The sequence below is a fragment of the Blennius ocellaris genome (genome assembly GCF_963422515.1).
Source record: "Blennius ocellaris genome assembly, chromosome: 6".
Classification (NCBI taxonomy): domain Eukaryota; kingdom Metazoa; phylum Chordata; class Actinopteri; order Blenniiformes; family Blenniidae; genus Blennius; species Blennius ocellaris.
In genome coordinates this window covers 9,793,575-9,812,847 of record NC_137655.1, presented here as the reverse complement: position 1 = coordinate 9,812,847, position 19,273 = coordinate 9,793,575, and the positions used below count along the sequence as shown (strand labels likewise).

Here is a 19,273-nt window from a genome sequence, read left to right as displayed (position 1 = left end):
CCTACCAATGGAAGGAGACACACAGAGCGCATGCATTCAGACACAGCATGCTCATCTGACCCGCCCTTTTCTCCACTTTCAGCCAATCACAGGCCAACCCGCTATAACGGTGTGTTCAGGTAACACACAATAATTGGAACCAACCATTGTCATCAATAAACCTCAACAGTGCAATAAATGATTTCTGAAAAGAGACTAAACTAATATAGGAGCAGAGCAACAATAGGGCTGATGTTTGCTCTAAAGTGTAAAGATTCTCCAAACTGGTTTGAGCCAGTTTGAACACCTGCTTAGATACTGTATTCCAGGCATGTGTGGGAAAACTGTGACCAGAATGAGAACACCCTAGAGGAATTACATGCATCCTGCATCTGGCCTGGGTACAATTTAGGATAACCCAGACGCCCCTGGAGGACATAACTAAGAAAAAAATAGAGCACCTCATTTACTCTCCATGGGAGCCAATTGACTGTCACCTTGACCCAGGCATGAATACTGTGTGTGTTGGGGGGGGGGGGGGGGGGAAGTGAGCGCTCCATCTTTTCTCCCACAAGACGCAAGCATACTGAATACTTTATCTTAGGTATGTGTGTGAAGATACATTCTTCTATGAAACATATATGACTGATGGACAATAGGTCAGTGATATTAAGGGCTGGCTTGTACTCAGAAATCAGGTGTACTTGACTGCAGATATTTCAGCCACAAGTACGAGTGCTTACAATGAGACAAGTCATGTCAGGCACACAAAGTAAACTACAGAGCCCATTTTCATTGTAATGAAAGTGTCTACAACAGTGATGTGTTTTTAATAAGCCCTGGAATAAAGTGGTTTGCTTGGGGCACACCAGTGAAATAAACTACATGAGACTATGTCTTGTGTGCAGAATCCATGCACTGTTTGTTTTATTTAGTCTTCTCAGGCTATAATATTATTCATTCTATTCCCAATTTGTGTTCAGGAAAGCCTACATGTCGCTGTCCAGTTGGATTCTCTGGGCCCTTTTGTGAGAAGAGGATTTGTGACAATTACTGCTTGAACGGGGGAACATGTGACGTCACGCAGGGTAACCAGCCCGTGTGCCGCTGCATGGCAGAGTACACCGGAGACCGCTGTCTTTTCCGTGAGTCCTGCAGCTGCGACAAGGCAGCAGCGCACGTACATCCACAGACGATCATTATCGTCCACGTGATTGACACAAGCATTTCATCACAAAAGAAAGCACACAGTTTAAAATTAAAGTAAAATTCTTAGAACAAAGCCTTTTAAAGTTCATACACACTGCATGTGGAACAAAGAAATCCCCTGAAGTATTTTCTCTTCACAAACGCCAATTTTTCCTCTATTTTCAAATAAACACAATCAAAATACTGCCATCAAAACTCCCATCAAACAACCTTTGGGTGTTTCTGTTCTGGAGTGATAATGTATTTTCTTTTGCAGCGCTTTGACGTAATGGGTTGTGGGAAAATAGTTCTAGTCGCACATCATTAGTATTTTCCTACTGTTGCTTGCCCAAGGGGTGACATGTTTTCATCTGTGGCTAAGATGTCATTTGATGTGGGTAATTAAGTCCCATTAAAACCCTGTACAATTCTAATCAAACCAGCTTAAACTCTGTTCCCAGTCTCTCATTACGCTCTCTCTTAATCTCCCTGATTGCTGAACAGACATCTGTCATCACTACTGCGTCAACTCCAAGGCCTGCACGCTGTCGAGCAGCGGCTACGTGGAGTGCGTGTGTCCTACCAGGTTCGAGGGAAACAAATGCGAGATGGACAAGTGTCTCCGGTGCCACGGGGCTCCCTGCCTTATTAACGAGGAGACGGGAGATGTGGTTTGCAAGTGAGTGCTGAAAAATCTGCACGCTGTTCCCGTCCACTGCCACTTTGGCTGCGCCTGTAAGGCTTTAAAGTCCCTCTTCATTTACAGAGAAGCATTAGTTGTGTAGTTTATTCTCAGTTCACGTCTCGGGTGCAGTTCCTGCAGACTGCTGGCGGATGAATTTGATTAAATTGGTGAGAAAAAAAAAATGTATTGGGCCTCACACCCTGCAGCAATTTAGTCTTTGGTAATGTCAGTGAATTAGAAGCCAGGTGAACGCTCCATCTTCTCATGAATTATGCATACATTTGACAAAAATCACCATTCAGTCCCTTTTTTTGCTTCTTGTAAAAGTATTGTTTGCTGTTTGTAACTAGCATCCATTATTTCCTCACCCTCCAGCTGCACAAATGGCAGAATAGCGCCAAGCTGTCAACTGTGTGACGGATATTGCTACAATGGAGGCACCTGTCACCTGGACCCTGACACCAACCTGCCTTTCTGTCAGTAAGTCACTGCTTAATGGGCGAATGCGGGGGGAAAAAAAGCTGAATGTTCTCCTCTATCATTCACACTATGGTTTCTATTCAAATGCTGGCTCTGTGCCCTGAAAAGCCTGGCTTTAAAAGCAGAACTGAAAATCATCACGGGGTACCATTTCTCTCCTTCCACAGCAGCACAAGATGGATGTCTTCCTCTGGAAAGAAATCCTTAAGTTGAGGGAAGGTTTGATGTCACTATGTGGAGGCCATGGAACAGCGGGGGGCTAAGTGCCAGTACACTATCCTCTGCTGTGTGACACCTCGCTCTGGCTTAAGGTTTTCAAGCAGATAAAAATGGGTTCCAGCTCCTTCACAGCTTGCCATTCTGAACATATCACACTCTTCCTTCTTAAGAGTTAAGAGCTGGTGTCAGACCTCTGCGACTCCTTTCACTAGTCGGTTTTAGAAGTTTTATTTCTAGGGGGTGGGGTGGGGGGGCAAAAAACTTGGCTCATATGTCAGGAGTTCACGATGCCATGAAGCTCGAATACTTGTATCAGACAAAAACTTGAGTGGCAGACACGAAGAGAATGATTGTGAAAGGCTCCTCAAAGGGCGGCCTGCAAATTACCATTTCCTCCGCTATAATCACATGCAGTTCTGTGTTGAAAATCTGTCCAAAGAGGAAATTGGAAATCCATTTCAAAAGCCAATGCTCTATTTTTTTTTTTTTTTTTTTTTAAATGTCCATTGTCCACTGTAGTTAAATTGAAATTTGTGGGCACCACTCACAAATTCCTGAGGATAGAATCAATTTCTATGCAAATGATTCCATCTTATTCGATGAGGTTAACAGATCCTGATAATGCAGTTGATTATTTTCTGCTAAGATGAGATATTATGTGAGATGATGGATACGTCTGTGTCAAGAAATCACACTGTTTGACCTTAATACTCTCGGTAAATGTATATTCCATCAAGCCTTCACAAAGCAAAAACCTTACAGGGCAGAGTTGTTTCATTTGTGATGATAATTCCAATTTTATGCAGATTTTAAACAAAAAACTTTCAGGAAAGAAACATTTGAGCTGCTGTGAAGTATTCCAATATTCTCCCTTGAAACCAACTTTGTAGGTATGGAGGTTTAATTTATTTCATTCAGACTCTTCAGTTGCTTCAGTAGTTGCACAGCATTGGTTCAATGCTCGTTACTGTGTTGTGCTGAGGATCAGGAGTATGTGTTTTTCTCTGCAGATGAAGAAGTGCTGTTGTTGTACCTCTCCGTTCATCACTTTGAACTTTTCTGCTAATCAATTCCTGATTGTTATGCAGACAAACAGAGACGGGGCTTTATAAGAATCTATTTGCTGAAGTGGACCTCAGTTTGAATAGGTTATACATTCAGCCTGAATAAATAAACAGATATTATTATTGCTTTTATTTTTCCGAGTCAGAGATTAGGTAACGTCACAATTATGTAGATGCAAAGTGTTTTATTTACCTGCTCTCAAGCCAAAAGTTTCACATTTTTATTAACTCTTGACTCAAATCTCCGCTCTGCTTTGTTTTGCTCAGGTTAAAGCACACTCTTCAGACTTTTTCAATGTTATTTGCAAAACTATAATATTTCTTTAAAAAAAAAAAAAAAACTTACCTTTTCAGTTAAAAAATATTTGTAACTCACACATTTTTGTGTGCTCTGAACAATCAGATAATTGTAATAATTAGATCTGACATGTTTATGTGCATTTCAAATGTATTGATAAAAATACATGTCGATGTAACTTTCAAATGTATTTTCATAATATTTGGTTACTTCTTGTTGAACATGGTGACACAATGTCTTTGCATTAGTTCCCCTAATGTCGTTTAACATGAAACATTTCTCCTGTTTACTCAACCAATAGACTTATAGGAGCTGCACAACATAAATTAATTTTCCGGGACTGACTGTCATCAATCGGAGGTGTCCGAAGGAGATAGTTTGGCGCAAACCACCTGAATGGTGACCAATTGGCTCTTTTTCATGATCTGTGTGCTTATAGTGCATTGAAAATCAGCATGTGGAAGATGGAGATGATTATTACTTAATTGTGTGAAGGAGATTTCCATTCAGTGGTGTATCACTGCAACAAAATGACTACTATGACAAGGGCAGTGATCAAATTTGAAACGGGTAATTTTCCCCTCTTTATAGGCACCATTAAGGAACTTTTTGATTGCATCTCATTGCGCTAACTGCAGTCTTTGGACGTTTAGACTCACCTCTCCTGCTGAACCTTATTATGATGGTCTTTTAAGAACAAACTAGTAAAACTACAAAATTAACAAAGATTTTAGTGTATCATCAAGAAAACACCATAATTTTTACAAGTCTGGATGGAATTTTTGTAATTTATCTCCTTACATGTCTTCCTGTGTCTTGTGAACCAACCCAAGAAAATCTGACAGTCACAGAAATGATTAATTCTTGGATTTTTTTTTTCTTTAAACATTGAAATAGAAGCTGCTTGTGTAGTATAACATATTTGTATTTCTGGGGTTTCTTTGTTTGTAGTAGGGTGAGGGTTATACAGCACTCATGAAATGACAGGTTTTCCATGCTATATGTGTCTTATTTATTTTGTCCAGAAAACACCCATCACAGATTCAACACTGCTATAACAGATGTTTCCTTTGCAGAAATTCCCCACTTTCGAAGTTGATTTGTGTTTTTCTGATTGATAATTTGTCTGATGGAGACCCAACATTGACCTATAACTGAAGTAAAAGGTCTTTTTTGTTTTTTTTCTTTAGCGTGTCAGTGTCCATTCACAAAGCAGCCTACAGTTCAACAATATACATTCTCCAAGGCCCTTTTATCAATCCCGACACAATGTTTTGCAGCTGCACGTCAGGGTTCAAGAACCAACGTTGTGATGAGCTGGCCAACCCCTGCGATTACTTCTGTCAGAATGAGGGGATGTGCACATTAACAGCTCTTAACAAACCACGCTGCAAGTAGGTCCCTCTCACCTCTCCAGCTGTATTCAGAGCCCACTCACCTCTCCCCCTTCTGTATACACCACCCCACCCACACTCCATCCGGCTTCATTTCAAACTCGGTCCACTGTACGGACTCTTTATCACAGAGCCTCCATGTAGCAGCTCATCGTGTAATAAGTGCTGGAGTAAATAACTCAAGGTCCTCTACAACATGATACACTTTACAAATAGGGTCATTTTAAACTGAGTGTAACATTTGTTTGGCCATTTTAAACCACTTTGTTATGTCATAGGTGTTGTAAAGTAATAGTTTGTTTGGCCCATTGGCTTTTTGTTACCAGTTCATTTTTCTAGCTCTGGGTGAAAGAATAGCTACTTCCTATATTAGGATGACTGATTCATATTTTGTGTTTTTATTTATACTACTGCTACAACTATACAGCGATAAAAGAGGCACAACGGAAAACAATATGGCACCATTTTAAAGTAGTCAGGAATAAATGTGATCATACTATTTATTTAAATTAATGTGCTGTAGGTCTGAGCTAGATTAAAAAGTCTAAATATCCTCAAAACCCTTCAATCAGCCTCACAAGGACACTTGATGACAGGAAAAGCCACCCCATGATGCTTTTATTGCTACTGTATTTTTTAACTTTTTGTCTTAACAATAAAAATTACACATCAATTTTGCAGGAAATGACTGAGCAGTAAAACAAACTAAATCTAGCTTTTAAAAACATGGGCACATTTTACCCTGAATGTTTTGTCCTTTGTTCCTCGGAAAGATGCTACAAACTCTGACACTATGAATTCCAACCCTGGTAATCTTGTTTCATCATGCAGACAACACAACCAAATTAAAAAGTATCAAAATTCAAGTTAATAAAAACATAAATTAAATAAGATGGTGTTCGTCCCACAAAAAATATTTGTCCCCAGGCACTGCAGCAATTCAGAACATCGTTCAAACATGCAACGCAGATGCTCATAAAACAAGAAATGCAAGTTTAGAGGTAAAATGTATATAATATTTATATAATATTACTAATAGCAATATCGGCTAAAAAAGTTTGAGGAACACAAATAAATATTTGAAACTTCATCACTGAAACAAAAAAGCAATAGAAAAAAGGCTGAGCAAGCTTAATCAATATATTACGCTCATCAGGAATAAATAGATCAAATACAAATCTTTTTTGCTAAAACATTTAACAAAGAATTTAAATCTACAGTCAGTCACTACTATTTTTGTACTGAGTGATTGTAGTGGCAGCAGTTTGGCACAAAAATACGCTCATCTTTTATTCATATCAAATTTACATACTTCACTTTGACAGTGTTTATGACACATTTAGCTGATGTTAGCAAACGCAGCAATTATTACATCATCAGCTGCTGCATGATTCTGCACCTCTGCTGCCCCTTACCGCCACCCATCCAGCCATCTCATGCAGTCCTCACCCCGCACACATGAACCAGGAGACACGACAACACTGTGTGTGTGATGTGGGCATCAGTCTGTGCATGGTGGCCATGTCCTTTACTTCCCAGTCATTGCGTATAAATGTGATTTACAAGACCTGAACATCTCATCAGCGTTTACCTTTTAACTGCTTCAACAAAAAGAATTTATTTTTCACTGAGAGAGTTTTATTTTGGTTTATGCCTCCCAAAGGAGCTTATGCCCCCAAAGTCCCATTAAATTTCATGTCACTGTGATAGTTTGTCCTACAAAGACGTGATTGATTTCCTATGCGTATGGGGCAGTATTTATATTTTTTGATATCCCGATGCTGTGAATCTGAGGCCGCATGTAAATTTGGATAATTTAATCACGTTATCGCACCCACTAGGTCACTCATGCTTTCCAGACCCATCTGCGTCAGTCATGTGGAATTAGAGTTCACCTCCTCTAACAAGGGTCATACATCACGCCCATCGGATCTCATTGGAACACAAATAAGATGACGACCTGTTGTACTGCTGTCATCCTTTGAGTGTTTTTTTTTTTTTCCTATACACTGAATATTCAACATGTAAATTCACACACACTGCTTACGGACACAACATATACGTGCATAGTGCTCTCTCTCCAGGTGGTGTTTTTTGTTTGTGTGCGATCAAAGCACTTCATGGCAAGACTGAATCATAATGTGTTTGTATATGTAAGCCACAGTCACATCATTCCGTAGTTCATCTTGCAAAGGTGTTTTCTCAGCAGTCTCTCAACTACAAAAGTTATGTTAATCCTAGTTTATTGATATTTCTGTTTTGACCTCCTGCAGATGCTCAGCCAATTGGGCAGGAACACAGTGTGAGAGACCCGCCCCTAAAAGCAGCAGATCAGACAATACCAGTGGAGGTGAGCAACGTTATCCCGCTTGAACACATATAGCTATATATACATATCTATATTTCGAGTCAGGCCCTTTTGTCATCCAGACAAATTCTTATTTACATCATCTATTGTCAACATCACTTTGTCCAGCATAGGCTTGCAGGTGGCTGGAGCCAATCCCAGCTAATTCTGATCAAAAAGCAGGGGACATTTTCCCGAGAGAAAACCTATGCATACACAGAGAGAACGTGCTAATATAAAATAAAACTCGAACAGGGAACTGTCTCACTGTGAGGCGAGAGTGCTCACTGCAAAACACTATGCAAGAGTCTTTATTTCTAAATCTGAAATGAATCCATGCTGCAGTTTTACTAGCAACTTTAAAGTTAAACTTGTCCATAATATACAATATTTGGAAGCAGTCTTGATTGGCATCCTGACTGAACTCCAGCCAACCCTGCCCCATTTGCATTATTGGAGCACAGAAAGCCTTCCCTCAGCAGGTTCACCTCATTTGAATTTGAGCAGCTGCTGTTTTCCGGCCTATCTGAGCTTGTAATGTGACCATTTTGTTTTTAAAGGAATTTAAGGAGCATAACAGAAAACATTAACGTAAATGAGTACATCTTCTAAGCTTTGTGTCTTTTACATTAAATATGTTGTGTTGTCCAACAGAGGATCAGGGTTGTGGATGTGTTTCATGAAAGTGAGAGTGTTGCACCATTACTGCTGCACACTGTATTGTGTAAACAGGAACAGTGAGTAAATATTGTGAGAGTGTCTTGTTTTGAGCCATACCCACTGTCTGAACTCACCTCTGATCTTTTGATCACCATCTCTCCTTTCGTCTGTCCCCCACAGGGAGCATAGCTATCATTGTGCCTCTGGTCCTGCTGGTAATCTTGATTGTGATGGTGGTAGCAGGTGTTTACATCTGCAGACGGAGACAAAGGTATGTGAATAAACCCCAAAAACATTTTTCCCAAGGTGGAACAGATGAGAGATGCATGACTTTGAAGATGAATGAGTTTTGTTGCTTTTTAAGTGGAAAGTCTTTTCTTGTGTCAACTCGTTCTGTAGAACACCTGAACTCTGATCAGCCTCTGATTATAAATCAGCTTTCAGGTTTATCCAGCAGAGCTTTTGCATTCCAAGTTTGCCAAGTGCTGTGATGTGATGGTCTGTTGTGAGGGCTCATTCAACACCGCACAGCATGCTCAGTACTTTCAGTTCGTATATCACGTTTATGCTCTTCTGGCTTCACAAACCTCAGGGGCAAACGTGTTCAGAGGCAGCCCATGACGAACGGTGGGATTAACGTGGAGATCGGGAACCCGTCCTACAACATGTACGAAGTGGACCACGACAACCACGCCGACGCAGGCAGCCTGCTACGACCCAACTTCACACTCGACCCTCACAAGGTGGGCTTGTGCTGTCACCAACATATTCCTCCGGTAATTTTAATGCTGATTATGTGATGTTATGTTGGAAGAACTCAAGCAAGTACAAATATGTTACACTAATGACCCTTTATGTTCCAGACCAACTCAAACAGAAATAAGCCTCTAAATGTGGACAAAGGACTTCTATCACTTCTAAAAGTTGAAGTTTTACCTACAGTCTAGTCTTTTTGTCAGAATCTCTTGTCACACTGAACACTAACTACCTAACAAGAATGAGGCTACTACAAGCTTATTTCCAGCTACTCTGTGCAACGTGAATTCTTAAAACTCTAAACGTGAGTATGACATATTTAGTATGCAAAAATAGCATTATCCTGCAGGTCATGTATGTGTCCTTTGGAAATTATGTAAATTAGGATTAAGAATTAAACCATATGTCAGCAGATTTGAGTGGTCTGTGTCTCCAAGTGGAGAGGTCTGTGATGAAGTACCTGCACCAGGATAACAGTCCTTGAAGGGGAGCTTTTGGATGAAGCCAGTGGAATGGGGCCCACATAGTTCAGTGATAGTAGTCAATTCTTCACGGTCAGATACAGGCAAATGTTTTACCTCTTGGGGAATCAGCAAACGATTTCAACACAGCACTGTTGTCACTTTGATTGCAGCGTCATTGTCTGCTGCATTTCTAATGCTTGTTACTTGAGGTAGCTTGTAAGCATCGGTCACATCGCTTCGTGAAGCAATCATGATGCCGTGACGGTACCTTCGGCACTGCCGTGTGTTGCGCATGCATGTTCCAGCTTGCTACTGACTATCAGTCATGTTTTAATCATATTTAGACAGTAACCTCGCTACTGCGTGAGCCCCGCAGCTCTTTCACATGTCGGAAGCATACTTACACGATGCACCTGAACGCATCATTAAAAACTGTCAGCTCCTGTAGATAAAACCGGACCAACATTGCAGCTCAGACAAAAACTATTTTATTACTAAAACAGTTCAGAAAAATGTATTTCTGAAAGCACTGGAGGCGAGAAATAGGCTGTGCAGTTGAAATGTTAAAACGTTTGACGTGTGGCTGCTGTGAGGGGGCGTGGCCTGCGTGTTTGACAGCTTCTTCTCCAAGTATGAACAGTCCTGCCGAAAAAGCCCTTTTTTTGGCAGCTGGCTGACGTCACTGTCGAATTTTCTTGTTGTTGTTATGGGTTCAAAAAGGGAGTATGCAGGGGCCTGTTCCAGACTGTTCTACTTTATTCAGCCCATAGCCAACTCCCCAGTTCCACATCAGCTGCATAGACAAAGGTTTGAGATGGTAAAACTTACCAGAAAAAAGCTTCTCCAGAACCAACTCAGAGGTAATGGCTTTTTGTTGCACAAGTTGGGGGTTAGAGAACAATGGGTGGAATGAATCCACTCAGGAGAGAGAATACAGCCTCCATGTTAATGGGTTTCAATGACATAAATAGTGCTTTTCCACTGCCGAGGCAACTCCAAAGCAATTTACACCGTTAATCACATTAACCCATTAACACACAGATCAATCAACGGAGCTCAATCCATCCATTGGGAGTAATATGGGGTTCAGCGTCCTGCTTCAGGACACTTAGACAAATGGAGGAGGAATCAAACCTGCATTTGGAGATGACCAACTGAGCCACAGCCGCCCCAGTAATAGCAACACATGAATGTTTGGTGAATAAAAAAGGAGAGATGCTCGGTGCAGGAAGGTCTCCCAGGAGTTCAAACTTAGAGCAGCTCAACTAGAAACAATGGCCATCTTGCAGACCTTTCTCACAGTGTGACCTACATCTTCAGACGTTAAGCCACAATCAACCACAATTGTACAAACACATAATCGTTCTCAGACATTTGTTTCCACTAACACACATTTTCTACTTCCATTACAAGCATTTCTGAACGCAATAAGAAAAATTTCAGCATACAAGTTCTATATGTATATTATAGATCAGATCATTTATTATTTGTCTGGTATTAGAGTCTTTATTTTGTGTCCAAGAATGTCTTGTGAAATGGAGTGCAAAACAAAACACATTCAATGCGTGAACTATTGACTTTTTCCAATGAGCTGCTGAAAAAGGACATTTTAGCCTCTGTACTCTTTCACCCAGCTCGCTAATCCCTACTCTTATCAACTGGAAAGTTTCCAGGAAGCTCATCTTTCAGTTGCATCAAGCCTTTTATAAGGAAAGAAACATCCTTTGCTCAAAGATCAGTACATACAGTCAGTTCATGTTCTGGTGGTTGTTGTTGTTGCCTTACTTATCCTTGTGATAAACATTTCTTCCCATTCCCACCACATCAGTCAAATTTGAGAATATATGTAATTGGTTTTACTGTGGAGGTAAATAACTGCTAAACCTTCATTAAAAACGCATATTCTCTTACTGTATATATCTATTATTCATTGTAATTATTGGTCTCTAATGTTTTTGTACACTCTGTTCCTCTGCAATAAATCAACTAGATTTGTGTTTGTAATTTGACACCAGCTGCATTGTTTTGTCAGCTATTATCCCTAAAAAATGCTTTGCAAACATTTTTTCGCATTATAATGAAAAAGCAACTAATTAACAAAGGTATAAATCAATATTTGAAAGTACTGAGCTGGAAGCAAATTATAGTTTTTCCTCTATGTCTTTGGAATAGTAATGAGCCAAACACATTAGTTGGGACTGCAAGACGGGCAGTGTGTCGGTGTGCTCAGTGTGACAAGAATTCTGCTCTTTCCAGAAATGTGACGTCAAATGTTATCTGCAAATGAAATGTGAAGTGGTGTAGATTAATTTACAGGAATGTGTTGTTAACTCACATTTATTTTGCGTCCTGTTTCCCCGATGCAGAAAAGGAGCCGCTAAAGATTTAACGGACCTTGAATATTGCCAATCCTCATCACACTTGCTAATTATTCTCCGCGTTTTGAGAACATCAATATGTCGGCTTTAATTGCAGGCAGAAGCAGGGACACCAATCACCAAGTCAGAACTGTTTCCCAGCGCTTCAACAATAATTCAGTGCTGCACTGGAGTAGAATAGCTGTTATGCTGTAATGTGATGTGCAGCATCGGGATACTTCAAATAGAATTACACCGGGCTTTCTTTAAAGCTGGCTCGTGTGCCAGAATGCATCACTGCACCTGAACCACATGGACTTTCCACCTGGCCCGCGATATATTCTATTCAACACCTCCGGACCCCACGCTAACACCCCAAATATCCAATGAATCATAACACCTTCACTGTTGTTGCTATTGAGCTCACCTGCTAAAGCTTCAGGCTTAATATTATTGCTTCATGTGCTGCCAACTTTGACATCTGATATTGTGAGTCCAGCCTGGCTGTATTTTTAACCGTGACATGTTGGTGTGAATGTGGATTTGCTCTCGCGCTCCACCTCTCTCTCTCTCTCTCTCTCCCTCTCTCTCTCTCTCTTTCCTGCTACTCTAACCGTCTCTGCTTGTTTGGTTTATATGAGAGCATGTTTCCTAACCCGCTTTGGTGTAGGACTATGGAGAGTAACCTTCACCAACTTGATAAACACAGATGGCGCTTGTTTTGTTACAGGGTTGGTGTGTAAAATCCAGTGACCCTCACGCCTTGGGCATCAATTCTGTGCCCAAGGAGGTAATCCCTGGACAGGTGAATTTCAAAAAAATCATGTTCGTTTATTAGTTTATTCCATTCATTGTGTTGTTTTGAAGTGATACAGTCGCATCACAAACATCTCAAACAAGTTGTCATTTACATGTGTTGATTTTTTTATTTTATTTTTTGAAAACTCACGAAATATACAGAGAACCATATGTTTCCTGGGGTCAGTGATTGCATATCATCCTAATGAGTTTAAAATGTATACAATTGTCTTAAATGGACATAATTGCATGCTTCTGCATGGTTGTGCTGTTTACCTTGACTAGTCTCTGCATGCCTGGTGAGTAAGAAACCACTAAAATGCATGAGTATTTTTCTTGTCGCTGTATTTTTTTGAATGTATGTGTTTTTATTTACTCTTAACAGACTAAAAATGTTAAACCTTTATAGCTGCAGTTATAAACTTTGTGAAGAAATTACACAATTATGTGTTTCTCCACTATTCCTCAGCTTCTGAATTCATTTTCCACTCACATGAATAAAGAATATAAACTAAATTGAGATTCAGATCATATGAGAGAAATGCAAGTTCAAAGTATCAAATGACTTCTGTCTGAAATGACAAAGATGCAAGTTTTATGAGATAATATCTGAGGTTTTGAACTCCAGACGAATGTGCCCAGAAACAATGCAGTGATATACAGATGTGTATATCAAAGGAAATAAATACCATATATACAGTAGATTACGTATTTTTGGGAGTATAAATTGCACCTGAGTCACATATGTCAAAAAATGTGCCATGATGAGGAAAAAACATATCAGTCATTGATTTTCTCATTCCAATATGTAACTCCACTCATCCAGCAGCTGCTGTTCCAGAGCCATCTGTGAATTTGTTCTTCAGTTCTGGCTGTTGTATTTTTAGCCCACGATTATGCTTCACACTCTGAACTCTCTTCTGCGTAGTTTCTGTCGTGTATCTTATAAGTTTTAGATACAATTCTGCTGTGTAGTTTGTTTTTTTCTTTGTGTTTATTTGTTTGTTTGTTGTTTTTTTTATTTAACTTGCACTGTCAATTCTGACAGTACCTAAGGTTTTTTTGGCCATAATGTAGCAGCATTCCCTTGCCGTACAGTGACATCTAGTGGTCCTAGATGGTATGCACTGGTATATTTGTTATGATGCTTCTTAATGTGACACTAAAATAAAATAGTCCAGAAAATATGATATAAACAACTGTTTAAAAAAAAAAACAGTTTTTATGAAGGTATTAATTTTATTTTTCTGAGGGAAAGATGATTACGAAAACAGACGGAACAAAAACCTGCAAATGCTACCGTCTCCAGTGTCTCCAGTATAATCCTCACACTGATCTTCGGACTCCTTGATTTCACTCCAACTATCGTCACTCTTTTGCTTTGGTTTCTCCTGCATTGCGATGTCATCCAAAGACTAGGAGAGCCAGAATTTCAAAACCTTTGAGGAGCTTATTAACAACATCGTCCAAGCAGGTGCCAACAGATCGTAATCCAGCATGTTCCTCTTTTTTCTCAAGCCCAGTTCTGTTACACAGAACTCAGAATAACAACAGTATCCGAATATTATATCCTGATATAGGCAGAGCCCTTTTTCCAGACCTATTTCTTGATAAAGTAAGCCCCTCTAATACTATTGCTATTGATTTAAAGATCTATTGCACATTTTCCATTGAGTAATACTGTGGTGAAGATTTATACCACCAGTAACTGCTATGTTTTTGTATCCCTTTCTAATTCTACTCACCAAGTATAACATTAAATCAGGCTAAAACCCGCCTGAATCTAAATCAGCCATGAGGAGCTTGCAAATGATAAAAATTACAAAGTTTGAGTCTTTTGAAAGACACATTGTATTTTGACATGTCACTGTATTTTGCACCAGGAGCCCTCAATAACATTGGTATATTGAAAAGTGACCTTTTGCATTGGAAATATAAACTTTTTTTTTTAAGAAAGAAACTCATTTAAGTTGTCATGGAATGTTATTAATGTTCACTAAAATAAGGGGAAAACATTCATAGTTGCAGCCTTTTATAGACTATTTATGCATTTTATACTGTTATTTTGTCTGGCCAACGTATATCAAACTGGGCTTCATGTGGCCTTTGAACTGAATTGGGCTTGACTGTCCTGCAGTGTTCTCATTTTGGCAAAATCAAGCTAAAACACTGTATGCTTGGATAGGTTTAATACAATTAATAGAAATTATAGAAAGTGTTGCCCTAGAAAGTAAGTGATGTGTATAGTTTTACACCGAACAAATCGTGAGCCCTGAATTACACTTGTTCTTTTTGAAGAAACTTCAAATAACAGATGATAGTCCCACAACATCAGGCTGGACAAAGATGATGACCAAGTTGATCTCCACTTTAGATGGCTCAGCTGAGGATTTCTCTGATCAGTGCAGAGGGTATCCCACTGGGCTTTGTCTAGTCGACTTCTCATCAGTTACATCCCAGCAGATGGAAGAAGTGATTGACAGCACAAAAACATCAGTTCGATAAAGCCATGCCATCAGCAAAACAAAATGTTTCACTGTTCCATATCAATCAAGAGGACTGTTTTGTCCTACCATCTGTTCTCACAGTCTCACTCTCGACGAGTTCACAGACATACACACAAGAAACGACAAAAGCGACTGTCAGAATGAATCAATTCATTAACTTTGTGTCATAAATCAATAATGCAGATGGTTTTTAGTTACGGTTTGATTGAATCTAACATTGCCAGCAAAGTCCAGTTAAAGCCCATTTCATTAGAGGGAGTGAAAACTAAATGAGTCTGAAAATTATTGGCAGGCACTTTTCATCTGTGACATCTGCATTAAAATGAAGTACAGAGCTGGCATTTAAAGAGATAAAGAGTATTTAACCAAGGAAACTGACCTCCGAAGAAAAAAAGATTAAATATATGCCATCTCAGTGGTGGAAGATTGCAAACATACAGAAGGCTAAAGAAATTCTGAGCTGCAAGATAAGAAGCATTTCAAGAAAATTTAAAGAAGACAATTTAAGGTGAAGACCATTTAAGCTAATACCTATCATTGACATTTTAGGTACCCTTAATTTCATGGTCACTTTAAAATGCACCATGGATCATTTTAACAGCGCTGACCAGATCATGTTGACCAGAGACTGAAGGGTTTGCTGCAGCGTGTCATTAACATGTGAAATGAATCAACAAGGTCTTAACACTTTTTATTATTCACAATAAACTCCTCACAGTGATGAGTATGTCAATTTTACAGCAAGTTAACTTTTAAGTTTCAGGTAAACATCAGCTAATTGGTAAACAGTGTGAAAAGCATAGTGCTAGAAAGAAGATTTCACAGCTCCGAGCTGAGCAATGTGAAGTTTAAAAAAAGAAAAACACCTTGGCTAATTATATATATATATATATATATATATCACCTCTCAAACCATCACTAAAATAAAAATAAATAAATAAATAAACTTTCTCTTTATCTCTCTCTGGCCATAATGGTTAGAGGACAATTTCACAATCCCATCATGCATTGCATCATGTGCCAAAGCTGAAAAAGTAGAGATCCCATCCCAAATAAATAATATCACCTGACCTCATCAAAACCAGCACAACACTTAATTATGCATTAGATAATAAAATAATCAAATTTTTGGTCAAAACGTGTTACGTGATGAGGTAATCTATCAACTTTAGTGCAATACAGTATATATGTACTTCCAATGTAACTTTGAGACTGTTCTGAAGTTATTAATTTGAATCGGTGTTTCATTGTTTTCTTCCCGCCAACTTCTGTCCCTCCCAAACAGCCCATGAACTACTCCAACCCGGTGTATGCAAAGATCTATATCGACGGGCAAAACTGCCGGAAGCCGGTCATCAGTATCGACGAGAGGAGAGAGCTACTCCCAAAGAAACTAGAGGGGACAATTCATGAAACCGCCGCATAGCCTAACTTTACACTTTGTACTTCTTTTTTTTACCACAGTGTACAATGTATAATATGAAGGAGGAAAGAGGATTTCTTTTTTTTTTTTTTTCTATTTCCTACGAGGCTCCTGCTGGTGGAGCATCAGCGTGACGTCCCTGTCGGTGTGCCCAAGAGCTTTTATTTTCCATTGACAGTTTGCTCTCTAATGTTCGTCACAAATAAGTTCTACAGCGCTGTACTGTATACTCTATGACACTGAGGTAAAGCTGCTGATTTGCAAAAACTTTTATTAACACAGTAAGCCACACCTGTGCACAGTTCTACCCTTAAAATGCAGTGCTAGGATTTGTACCCATCCCCTGTTTATGACGAGTGTGGACACTGTGTTGGGGACGGTGACGCAGGAAGCTTTGACTTGATCTTTCTGAACACATGTACGTATTGTAGAAGAGGGTTATGTTGGTTGTTTGTTATGCAGATGCTTTTCTTTCTTTCTTTCTTTCTTTCTTTTTTTTAAACGTGATAGATGGACCACGAGGCTTCACAACTGAGCAGTGAAGCTTGAAACTCTGGATGATTTGTCTCTTTCTCTGTTCTGTTTCTGACGGATCTATTCACGGTTCCATCAATGGCCATAATCCACGTCGTGTCAACACGAACCTTTCCTACGCTATACGCAATTCCGCGAGTCTTGTGTCTTTCCCATTTCTGCCGATTTCAAGCTCCATTTCCCCCCTTTCAGCAGTAATCCACCATATGAACTTACCCTTCGGGGGAAGAGATTGAAGCCCACCCTGAATGTTCTCCGATCCGATTCCCAGAACTTGTACTGTACACTGAAGAGACAGATCCTGAATACCATATTTTTCTAGGTCTCGTATATCAACAGATGGATTGAAGGAAGAGGTTTACCACAGCTACTAAAAGGCCAATAGGAGTTATTATAAAACACATCTGTTAATTCAGACAAGGAAGATAATAAATATAAGAAATTTTATAATTTTGTATTTGATTTGTATGTCGTTTGGCTGCTTGTATTTTGAAGAAATGTATTAAATGTAAGTAATTTTTTATATAAAATGTAAATCCATATTGAATAAAGGGGGCTTATTTCCACAGTGTGGTCCTGTTTTAGTCACCGCATCTTCACCCCCCCCCCCCCCCCCCCCATTCGCACAGACACTACAGTCGCCCACCACAGCAAGTTACTTTAGTTAATGTAATGTCTTCGTCCCAGTAATATATTTTGTGAGTCAGCCTGTTCAATCAGTGAACCGACACTCAGCTTTGACACCCCCGACAACTGACCTGACAAGTCAATCACCCCTGGGTGGTCCTTCACCTGCTGTGCCGAGGAAGGTGGCTGATGGAAGATTATTGCCCTCCCAGTGTGTTGCGGAACGCCAATGCCATTTATTACCTCGGGGTGGGGACACAGCATCAGTGCCTCTTGCTGAATGATAATTTAGTCCACTTTTACTCTACCTACAATGGCTGCCTCTTCACACAGGCAAGCATACACCAGGAGAGGAAACGGCACTCCCCCATTCTTCTCCATCTGTCTGTGCCACTTTCTTCATCTACAGGCATCGTAACTTTGTCGCAATTTGTCTGACATCTTAAGTGATAACAATGATACTGACATAGAAGTGCGAAGAAGGTGAATTACTGTTTTGATCTTTTCATAAAATCAACCCAAAACAAAATACTGTTTTACAAAACCCATGGATATTTTTACTTCTTTGTGCAGTGATCTTGTCGTTTTTTTGGTTTTTTTAAGTTTTGCTGAGTTTATTTCATCACTTGCTGTCGGGCACCTCATCTTTTGAAAAATGCCGGTTGCAGATTTCTTCACTTTTTTTAAAGTAACTACTTGAGATGCACCAAGTTGTATTCAGGTATTTTGGTCAGCTTCCTGAAAAACTGTGAAATTCATAGAATACCTATTGTGGTGTAAAAGCAAATGTCAGTCATTGTGGGAGGGGCAGGTCTCTCCAGGCGTCATAACACCTGGCAATATCAGTCTGGGCCTTTTCCAGTGTTGTTTTCAAAAAATTAAAATAAAATAAAGCAATCACAGTTGAAAGCAATGAGTTGAGTGAGGTAAAATTCTTAACCCAGAGCATTGAGTGATCATTTGCCAGCCCGAAAAAGAAATGGAGGAGTTTTTGAGAGTTGAGAAGTCATTGTGAATGTATTTGAATAGAAAAGAAAATTTGGTGCAAGAGCTTACATGTAGTTGTTACTACAGCAGAAGGATCTATATGGAGACTTCACAAATATTTAAAATTGGAAATGGTAGGGGTCTAGTAGGAGAAGGGTCTCACTTGGATCATAACAGCTGTTAATAATAATACATAGTTACAGTGTTAGGAGCTCAACTGACTTCTTGTCATGACACAAAGCATGTTTAATGTTAAAGATGGTCTGGGTTACAAACACATTGAAAACCCCTTTTCTAAATGTGAGGACAATACTTCATTGTATCTAATACTGTTAAAGAGTAATAAATGACAAATAACCCTTTGAAAAGTTAAACTTTTAATTTATTTTATTCCCAGGGTATATGTTTCATCATTTTTGTGTGACCCTGCATCATTGGCTGCTTGTTATTGATTTTTTCTCAGCCAGTCTGCTCATTGTACTCCGATGTATCTTTAATCAACTGCA

At 39.4% G+C, this 19,273-nt stretch overlaps 1 protein-coding gene across 1 annotated transcript in view; it reads left to right on the top strand.

Annotated features, from left to right (window-relative positions):
- lrp1bb (low density lipoprotein receptor-related protein 1Bb) overlaps positions 1 to 17,719 on the top strand; it is a 292,776-nt gene extending 275,057 nt beyond the window's left edge. The window contains exons 84-92 of the mRNA XM_080497951.1: positions 963 to 1,124; positions 1,672 to 1,846; positions 2,228 to 2,332; positions 5,194 to 5,307; positions 7,581 to 7,657; positions 8,495 to 8,585; positions 8,907 to 9,057; positions 12,622 to 12,696; positions 16,482 to 17,719. Of these exons, the coding sequence (XP_080354077.1) occupies positions 963 to 1,124; positions 1,672 to 1,846; positions 2,228 to 2,332; positions 5,194 to 5,307; positions 7,581 to 7,657; positions 8,495 to 8,585; positions 8,907 to 9,057; positions 12,622 to 12,696; positions 16,482 to 16,622 (1,091 nt within the window). The 3' untranslated portion in view covers positions 16,623 to 17,719. The remainder of the gene's footprint in view (positions 1 to 962; positions 1,125 to 1,671; positions 1,847 to 2,227; positions 2,333 to 5,193; positions 5,308 to 7,580; positions 7,658 to 8,494; positions 8,586 to 8,906; positions 9,058 to 12,621; positions 12,697 to 16,481) is intronic.
- The last annotated feature ends 1,554 nt before the right edge of the window (positions 17,720 to 19,273 follow it).